Source organism: Mus caroli, chromosome 3 (genome assembly GCF_900094665.2).
Source record: "Mus caroli chromosome 3, CAROLI_EIJ_v1.1, whole genome shotgun sequence".
Classification (NCBI taxonomy): Eukaryota; Metazoa; Chordata; class Mammalia; order Rodentia; family Muridae; genus Mus; species Mus caroli.
In genome coordinates, this window is record NC_034572.1 from 45,901,927 (window position 1) to 45,912,330 (window position 10,404).

A 10,404-nucleotide genomic window follows, 5' to 3' on the forward strand; every position below is an offset into this window, starting at 1 on the left:
AGAGAGAGAGAGAGAGAGAGAGAGAGAGAGAGAGAGAGAGAGAGAGAGAGAGAGAAAAGACCAGGAAGGACGTGAGATAAGCCAGCCAGCCTGGAAGAGCTGATGACTTCTGAAGCTGTCTCAATAGCCAAGCACTAATGACTAGATAGGCGCTACTTCATTTCTGTATACAAACCCAAAATAATCATGATCGTTGCTGGTTACATTGTGTCTACGCATCTTTTATTAACCTAAACTGAACTAGTTTTCTTTAAAAAAATTAAAATTTTTGCTTGCATGCGAAAACCATATGCATGCAGTGCTCTCAATGACCAGAAGGTGGCAGCGGATCCCCTGGAACTGGAGTTGCCCAAGCCATTTGTTGTTGTTGCTGCAGGGGTACAGTGTTTGTTCGGTAAAAGGAACATAATTTGTAATGCCATCCCATCCGCCCTTTGAGTGACATCCTCAGCCACGTCATATGATAGATGTTCTTGTTTCCGGTGATGCAAAAATGCGAAAAACGGAAAGAAGACATCTGTACTGGTTGGTTTTATGTCAGCTTGACACAAGTTATAGTCAGAGGGGAAGGAGCCTCCGTGAGATCCAGCTGTAGGGCATTTTCTCAATTAGCGATCTAGGCGGCAGGGCCCAGCCCATTGTGGCTGGTTCCAACCCTTGGCCGTGGTCCTGGGCTCTAAGAGAAAGCAGGCTGAGCAAGCCAGAGGAAGCAGGCCAATCATCAGCGCCCCTCCACGGCCCCAGCCTCAGCTCCTGCCTCCAGGTTCCTGCCCTGTGTGAGTTTCTGTCCTGACTCCTTTGATGATGAACAGTGATGTAGAAGTGTAAGCCACAGAAACCCTCTCCTCCCCCAGCTTGCTTTTTGGTCTTGGTGTCTTCATGCCAGCAATAGAAACCCTAAGGAAGTCAACCTCTAGTGGAGCTTCGTTTTGTATTGCAAAGTTTTTCCAAGTTAGAATCTTGTAGTGCCCAAACATGCAACATAACTAAAATATCCTATTTTGAGTTTGTTGTTGAAACATAAGATTATTTAAAGTACATATGGCATCCTTTTTTTTTTCCTTTCCAGGCACTCTTTCAGTCATCTGCTAATTAGAAATTTCATTTTTAAATGTTAAACCTAAGTGCAGAGTGAATCCTGTATCCCCTGCATCCTCAGGAGATGGAGGTGGAAGGACAAGAGTTCAAGGCCATCCTCAGCTACTCGACCAGTTAGAGACCAGCCTGGATTACACAACCCTGCCTCAAAAACCAAAAAATAGAGCATGTTAAACCTTAGGAAATAGAACATTGCCATGTTTTTTAAAGGTAGTATTTATTGCAAAACAGAAACATGATATCCTGAAAGGTGTGTGTGTGTGTCTGTCTGTCTGTCTTATTTTCTGGCACCTGGGCCTTTATATAGGATGGGTCTTCTGAGTCAGTCAAATCTGATATGTAATAATCTCTTCCTCTCTCTAAAAACATTTAAATGTATATGGGTGTTTGCAGGTGGCAGTTCATATGTAGTACCTACAGGGGCCAGAAGGGGACGTCCGATCCCCTGAAACTAGACTAGTCGTGGGCCACCTCGAGGCCTTATGCCAGGTCACTCAGTCCTATTAACCCCTAGCCATTCCTCTGGGCCCTGAAATTTGATAATCTCTTGTCTCCTGTTTTCACATCGTCTCTGACACAGGTAGTCTGCACATTATAGAAAAACGCATGCACTCTTAACCACACAGCCATTACTCTATTTATGTATTCACCCATTCATTGATTTAATTCAACAAACGGCAAGCAGTATGGCTAGTTACTAGAAAATGTAAGCAGACGGCCCAGTGGCAACACGGCTGTAGTGAGGTGAGGTTCCTGCCACCAACCCTGGGGAACTGAATGTGATCTCCAAGGTCCACAAGCTGGAATGAGGCAGCAGAATCAAGAAAGCTATCCTCTGGCCTCTACACACTTCCTGTTATGCTTGCTCATGCATGTGTACAGACAGACAGACAGACATGCTAGTAGCCTCTTCTTCAGCCGGTCATTTCTTTGTTACTATCCTGGACTCTGTTGGCCATTTGTTTGCCATCGCATTTGAACCCCTTGCCTGGATTGCACACTAGGGAAATGGGGTGCTTAGATTAGAAGAACAAGAAAACGGGCTGATATTATAAAACAGCAACTGATTCCTTACTTTGTAACTTGAACATTCACGAACACTAGCTTTCCAACTAAAATGCCTCATTAAAACTTCCTCTCTGCCAAAAATGTACGACCATCTGTGTTCTGCATGGCAGCGTTCTCTTAGTTAATACACATGTCCTGCTTTTTGGGAGAAGCATGGGAGAAGTTTTAATATGACAAGAAACAGAAATAAGATAGTGAAAACACATTGTGTTTCACAATGAACGCAAGGTTGAGACTCGTGACACTTTGCTCTCTATTAATTTTATGGCCATACTGAGTCCTCAATGTCACACACACACACACACACACACACACAATTGAAATGCTAGTGCCCATGAAGTTTGGAGCTCAGAATTGGCTTATTTTAAAAATAGTCCAAGGACCTGCTATTTAAAACAGGTTAAATTTCATCAGATGGTCTCAAAACGTTCAGGCACTAAAAGTGGTATCCCCAGCCGCAGAATGGAAAGCAACATTTTGGCCTGAACAAGGAGAAATCTTTTTGTACCCAGCCCTACTAACTTCACAAAACTTGACTCAAGAGTTTAACTTCCCTATCTCTAGTCGGAAACATGAGGGCTGTGTTAAACTGATGGCACCCTTAAGTGATTGGAGAGCTTTTCCAGCTGTTCTCTGTTGTATCACCAGCAGCATTGTGGAATATCATCTCAAGTGTTTTTATTTCATTTCAGTTCTAGGGATTAAAGCCAGGGTTTCTCTCATACAGGAGTCACCAAGCACACATACCACTGAGCTATAACCACAGCCCAGTAACTGCATGCTATCTACTTAGTATGTCCACGTTTCCCCTCACAGTACTGGGGATTAGACCTAGGGCCTCAGATGGAAGTCTCTACTGTGAGACTACATTCCAGCCCTCTTTTTATTTTGAGACGGGGTCTTATTAAGTGTTATTCCAACCGGACTTGAACTCGTTCTATGGCCCAGGAATCCTAAAACTTGAGATTCTCTGGCTTCTGCTTTGTGAATTTCTGGGACCCAAGGCCTTTAGTTCCAGCTAAAACACTTGTTTGGTTTTGAGACAAGGTCTCACTAGACAACCTTAGCTGGCATGAACTCAACTGCGTGAAACAGGCTGGCGTGGAACTCAAAGAGCTCTGCCTGACTCTGCCTCCCTGAAGGCTCGGTTTAATGGCTGTGCCACCACACCTGGCTTGTTTACATTTTCCACTAAAACGCCTTTTATGAAAGTATCTAATTTGCTTTTTTAATCCTCCTTTTCTCTTTCTCTTTTTTTGGGGGGATAGGGGTGGGGGTAGGACCTCACATAGCCCAGGCTAGTTTGGAATGCACCCTAAACTCCTGATCTTCCTGTCTCCACATCTGAAGGGCTATCTTTCGTGTTTATGCTAGAAGCCAGGGCACGGTGTATGCACGATACCATCTGACAAAGTCCTTAGTCCGGTTTTCTTAATCTTGTAAGTGAAGACTTCACTCATCTTGGTGGACTTCACATGACTAGAATTACCATGATGCATGGTCAGCAGGAAGAAGACACACCAGCTACGACACCTACTGATAGATACACTGGTATTATAGGATGCTTATACTTTCTGCATTGATAATATGGATGGGAAGCAAGAAGCTGGAGCTCTCCCCCTGGCCCTGCTCTCTTAAGTGTCATGTTTTGCTATCTAGCAATTAAAGGAGGCCAAAGAGACCCTCCACATTTACTTCCAACCTTAACATTTTTATAGGGCTATCAGAAAAGAATGTTTAACTTGACATAACTTCCATCAAAGGCTGTATCTTTCAAAATTCCCAAAGCACATCGTGTCTGCTTTCCCAGAGACTCCGATTTTTGCACATGTCTCCATACTTGTTAAGGGTGTGAAATGGTTGTTCTTTACAGAATAGTTTGTACCAGGCAAAGGCAGGGAACCAGTAAGATGGTCAGTGGCGCCCCATGCTTCAGTAAACTGACTTCACACACCACGAATAATCACCTCTATGAACCTTTTAAGATGCATCTGTTATAAAAACCTTTGTATTGGGGACATTGATTGTGCAGATTCTCTGACTCTTTTCTTTTTTGGTCTTAGCATTGAGCCCAGGGTCCCACTCTTGTTAAGCCTTGGCTGTATCACTAGCCTATACTATGACACTTATAGAAACAGTTGGGGATAGTGGCCTTAGAGAATTTGAAGATCTGGGGAAAGCTTTAGGAAAACTCCTTTAACCAAATGCTCTCATCAAAACAGTCCCCTGAGAAACCGAAACAGAAATGAGGCGAAGGCCAAATTCACAGCTGGATTTCATCGCCAAGAATGGTCCTCTAGTGCTCTGCCTATTTGTAGGGTGCGGCTGTCTGACTGTGGGCCCACCTCGGGGCAGAGTGTGATTAGAAAGGAGCAGCAGAGGGACGTTGTTCTTTGTGGTCCTGCTTAGGCTCATCCATTTACTCGATTCTCCCAGCGGTTGTCAAAGAAGACCTCACCAGCCAAAATTTGTAGTCAAGGTGAAGAGACAGTCCAAACTGTCCTCCGCACCTCTGGTTCAGGATCTCCACTCAAAACTTTTATCACTAGGCAGCCGTTTCAGAAAAAGGGATTATGAATAGGGGAATAGAGGCCTGGATTAGCGAGACGTTAGAGGCAAAGTGGAAAGAATAAGAAGACTGGTTTTCTTTTGGAGTCTCATTTTACATAGAAAAACTCCACGTAAGAAAGAAGAGTGAAGTACAACAGCAACAAGAAATTTGGAGCTGCGTTTTTGGACATATTTAAAGCCCTAAATATGCATCTTCAATTCTAAAGCATCCTAGCCAATAAAAGAAAATGCCACCCATATTTCTTTTTTAAAAAAGAAAGCAAATCAGAAAATCAAGCGAGGAAACATTTTCTTCTACTCTGTAAGGCAAAAAGGACCACTGTCTTTCTACCTTTGGCTCCGCTGGACGAGTATTAGCTACGCGGGTCTGGGAGCTCACACTGTGAGTTTAAAGAACTGAGGGGCGGAGCTGTGCCCCAACACACTTGGGGCTTATCTCCTTTTGCGACTTCAACACCTCATCGCTTCCATGCTAAATAAAAAAGAAATAAGCAAGCAGTTAAACTTAATTAGGGGTAATAAAGTGACAAAGTTGTCTCTAAACGCTCTCCTCTGACCCTTTAGCCACCATTCCGGTCCTCAGGAAAAAAGTGAGATTCCCGAGGCAGGAAAGCGGTTCCCATAGAAGACTTCGGATCTGAGGCGCTACTGGAGCTAGGTGCTTGTGCAACAGTGTTCTCCCCGCGCCGCACCTCTCTGGGGTTCAGGATGAGTGGAGGCTGGGGGCTGGACCGAGCCGCAGAGGCTCGTCTTGCAGGTGTGCACAGGTAGGGTGGGAAGCGGTTACTCCCGAGCCGCAGAGCGACGGGTCTTCACCGAAGTCTCTGCGCGCCTGGGGCGGCCGGGGCAGATGCCAGCTTAAGAAAACATTCCTCCAAAACAAACCCCACCGACTTCCCGAGAGCTGCGCGAAGACGCGTGGGCGGAGCGGGCTTGTGTGGAATCCACGAGGCGCCCCACCGCCCACGTCGCGTCCGGGAGCGCGCAGCGGCCCCGCGCCATCCCGGGAGTCAGGGTCTGGGCTCTGCCTGGAGTACTCGATTGCACTCTGTAGTAAACAAAAGTATGGTCGCCGCCTTCACGCCGGTTTGCCTCCTAGCAATCCGATCGCTGAGACGCCAGAGACTCAGAAACACTTGAGAATTACAGAAAATAATAACGGAGATTAGGAAAAAAAAAAGTGTGTGAGAAAGAAAAATACCCCACCGCCCCCCACCAACCTACTGCCGCCTCCCGAGGGAAGGCAGCTCCCGCCCAGGCCTGCGTTCATTGGCTGTTTAGGCGGACACTTCGCGCGTCCATTGGCCGCGCAGCCTGTCAGTCAGGGGCGGGGCGGCGCGCGCGCCGCCGCGGGCGGGGAGCCGCTGCAGATCCCGTAAGACGGGAGGCTGCGGAGTCGCTGCAGTCCCCGCCGCCGCCACATTCAACAGGCAGCAGCGCCGCTGTCGCGCGGCCGCGGGGAGCTAGAGCGGCTCGCGGCGTCCGCCCGTCTGCCTTGGCGTCCGCGGCCCTTGTCAGCGGGAGCGCGGTGCCCGAGCTGCCGGGCTCCGCGGCCTGGTCGGTGCCCCGTCCAAGGCACGAACTCGGAGGCTCCTTAGACACCGGTGACCCAGCGAAGTTAAGTTCTGGGCGCGTCCGTCCGCTGCGCCCCGCCGCGCCTGGCTCCGGCGTGCGTCCGCCGTCCGCGGCCCCCCAATCTCGGAGCGACACTCGGGTCGCCCGCTCCGCGCCCCCGGTGGCCGCGTCTCCCGGTACTTCTCTGCTGGTGGGGGAGGGGCGGGGGGCACCATGGCCGAAGCGCCCCAGGTGGTGGAGACCGACCCGGACTTCGAGCCGCTGCCCCGGCAGCGCTCCTGTACCTGGCCGCTGCCCAGGCCGGAGTTTAACCAGTCCAACTCGACCACCTCCAGCCCGGCGCCGTCGGGCGGCGCGGCCGCCAACCCCGACGCCGCGGCGAGCCTGGCCTCGGCGTCCGCTGTCAGCACCGACTTTATGAGCAACCTGAGCCTGCTGGAGGAGAGTGAGGACTTCGCGCGGGCGCCGGGCTGCGTGGCCGTGGCGGCTGCGGCCAGCAGGGGCCTGTGCGGGGACTTCCAGGGCCCCGAGGCGGGCTGCGTGCACCCGGCGCCGCCACAGCCCCCACCGACCGGGCCGCTGTCGCAGCCCCCACCCGTGCCTCCCTCCGCTGCGGCCGCCGCGGGGCCACTCGCGGGACAGCCGCGCAAGACCAGCTCGTCGCGCCGCAACGCGTGGGGCAACCTGTCGTACGCCGACCTCATCACCAAGGCCATCGAGAGCTCAGCCGAGAAGAGGCTCACCCTGTCGCAGATCTACGAGTGGATGGTGAAGAGCGTGCCCTACTTCAAGGATAAGGGCGACAGCAACAGCTCGGCGGGCTGGAAGGTGAACGGCCTCTGGGCGGCCCTGGGGGGTGGGGTGGGGATGTGTTGGGGCCGGCGGAGGGTCGGCGGTGTGGGTGTTCGGGGCCCGGAAATGATGGGCGCACGGAGAGAGAGGGGCGAGAAATGGCAGGTGTGGCGGGGGCTTCCCCGAGACCCAGAGCCAAATTTGGACCAGGTGCAGGCGAGGGACTTCTAGAGGGGCCCGGGCAGGGCTCGTTTGGGAACTTAAGTGAAATGGCAGAGCAGGCGTGAAAGTTAGCTTAGTTGTTGGAGCGAGGGGTTCGCTTCCAAGGTCCCTCTCCACTTGACACTCCAGACCTCCTGCGAGGGGGTCGGGCGACTCCTTCACCACACGCGCACCCACTCTCAGGACCCTGGGCCGCCAAGGTTTCCCCGGGCCCCGACTGCGGAGGTGCGGGGAGCACTGGAGACATCCCCTACCCCCACGCGCACGCACGCGCGCGCGCGCGGGGCTCCCGCAGCTTTTGGGATAGCCAAACGCGCAGCTGGCTGAGCCGTGTGCGGGCCAGCGGTTGCCGAAGGTTGCGGAGGCCGGGGCAAATTTGGTTTTATCCAAAGTGGTCTGAGCACTGAGCAGGTGGTCGAGCGTTCCCACTCACTGGGTACGGTCTCGGACGCGCGCAAGTGGGTGGCCAAGGCTTTTAGGCTCTGGGCAATCTAAAGTTCAAGTATGACCCTTGGCCGGGGCGGGAGCAGGCGGAGAGGGAGGGACCGGGTGTACAGGAAGCTAGAACCTTTAAAGGGCCAGTGCCTCCAGGCTGGGAGGCCACACTTTTTGCACTCAGAGGAAAGGCTTCCACTGTTGGGCTGGCTTGGGGAGGTATGCATTTAATTGAAAGCCGAGAGGCTGCTGTGTGTGACCAGATAATGCACGAGTGTTGGGGAGTGATTTACCGTAAAGCATGGAGCTACCCACGACCGGGCAAGTCTGGGAGCCCTGAAGTGAGTATTTGGTGGAAGTCTTAAGTGCTCACTTGGGGAATTACGGAAGACCTTTTTGCCTCGAAGGAGGATTGGAGACTTATAAATTAGGTGTTTAAGGCCTTTGTTTACCTTTCCGAAGGTGGCAGGGAGAGAGACAGGTGACTCAGTGTGGACTGTGGCATCCCTACCACTGGAGGTTGGGGTGGTATAAGGGCTGGGGCCTTTGGAGAGGAGAGAATCTTACCTAGAAGTCCCTCTCGAGGTGTGGCCACCCGTGGCTGACAGTTTCTCAGAGTCACAGGTGGAACATTTGTCTTAAGAGTATCCAGTGTTTCCCCCTCCTGGCCTTGGCTGTGCAGCAGAACAGAGATTAGCCTTTACTGCGTGATTGTAATAGCAAGGTGGTTTCACATACTCTGTCATCCCTGTGGTTAAAGTCTCTAAAAGGTCAACTTACTCACCTCAGACGAAAGTTCTTGCAGAAAGAGCCAGGGGGTGGTTTTATTTTTCCCACAGTGAGTTTTAAAGATACATACAAGACCTTACCCTTACGTGCAATATTACCAAGTGTTCCAAAATTCAAAATACCTATTTTTAAAATTCACAAAATAGTGATTGACTTTAAAATCCAATTTTACTTAACTTTTAAGTACTTTACTTGATCGTGGAAGCTTCAACGGTTACATAAAGCATTTGCTATTGAAAACAAAACAGAAAACATCTTAAACGCTTTGGGCACCCAAAGCACAGTGTGTACTTAACCCATTCTTTCGTGTTCTGAGTTTATGGCTGTGCCTTGCTTTAAGAATAAGGTGATGTTTTCGGGAGTTTTTGGTTTTGCCTTTCAGGCGGCATTGCGAAGATGCTCTTGAGAACTATAACTTGATTTTTAAAATTAGTTCTTAGAAAAATAGGTTATGTCACAATATCTTTTTGGTTATTTTACTCCATTCTTCTGATTTCTTAATAATGTGAGTTTAATGATTTATGTATTAAATTGTTTTTCTCCTTGGCACCAAGAGCCTAGAAGCTCAGGCTTTGGAGAAGTGAAGACCCAGCCATTGCTGCCTGAGCAGCAAGTGAGCTTTGGACTGTCACTGTGTTTTCAGAGGAGTAGATAGATGCTTGACAGTAAAGTGTGGCGGCGGCGTAAGCTGAACCACGGCAAGTGTGTTTTCAGTTTGAGTAAAGGGGTATTTTAAGAAGAAACCTGAACGGTTGTAACTCATAACTAGGCTTCTGGTTAACTAAATTTCATAAGAATGAGTTCTGAGACTTGTTAAGCTAAGTTTCACTCTCTGATCTGAGAAGTCAGAAAGGAAGAAACTGTATCATGACTTAAACTTGAAATCCTACAGTGCAGAGCAACCGGAGCTTGACTGTTGGAGTATTAAGGAGTGACAGCTTTGGGGTAGGCTTTATTTCCTGTAATCAGCTACTGAGAATTACTAATTAACTGTGTTTCATGGTGGTCTTCTTAGGGCTTGCCTGAGAATTTGAAAGTCTTTTGCAAAGGAGATAGTAACTGGAAAGCTGTTAGTGTCCAAAATGTATTTTTAGAAAGTGGGATGTAGTTCATGGGTAGGATGGCTTCCTAACATGCAGGGTTCACTCCCTGACGCTGTATAATCAACAGGGCGTTGTGGTCCATGCCATCAGTTGTAGCACAGATAGATATACAGGGAAATGACACTTACTTGTATACACAGGTCAAACATTATGGAGAATTATTATAAAATGTTGGAATTGGAGGCTAGAGGATTGTAAGTTAAATGGCACCCCAAAGATGTCGTGTCCTGGGCCACTTCGGGCTACATGAGCTCTTGAGACAAAAACAAGAACAAACAGAAGACAAGAAAATGAAAGAAGAAACAAAACCTTTCAATGTTTAAAGAAGTGTTGTCTTTTTCTTGTTGGACATGGTATCTAAGTAACATTTATCTTAAATTATAGTGTGAGCACACATTTGTCCACTGGTGTGCATGCATGTGTGTTGGGGGGTCTAGTGGGTCTCATTCTTAGTCTCTGGGTCTCTTACTGTGACAGATTTGGTCAGACTCTGCCTGAGATGAACTCCAGGGATCTGCCCCCCTGTGATGCATACAGGCTTTTATGTCTGAAACCAGAACTCAGGCTCTCAAGCGCCTGAGGCAAATGCTTACTGACTGAGCTGTCTCTCTGGTCTCCTAATTTTAGTTTGATTTTGGCTACAGTAGTCATAAGTAAGACATAAAGTGGAACTTACCAGTGTTTGTAAACAATGAAACCTCATTTCCATGACCGGTCCCCCTCCCCCACACCCCTCCCCCTCGCTCCCTGC

General features: G+C 49.4%; 1 protein-coding gene across 2 annotated transcripts in view; it reads left to right on the forward strand.

The window, feature by feature from the left end:
- The first annotated feature begins 6,060 nt into the window (after nucleotides 1–6,060).
- Nucleotides 6,061–10,404, forward strand: part of Foxo1 (forkhead box O1) — a 77,987-nt gene continuing 73,643 nt past the window's right edge. The window contains exon 1 of one of the 2 annotated variants that reach the window (XM_021158150.1): nucleotides 6,061–7,140. In XM_021158150.1, the coding sequence (XP_021013809.1) occupies nucleotides 6,526–7,140 (615 nt within the window). In that variant the 5' untranslated portion in view covers nucleotides 6,061–6,525. The remainder of the gene's footprint in view (nucleotides 7,141–10,404) is intronic. The other variant, XM_021158151.2, reaches the window with a different exon arrangement.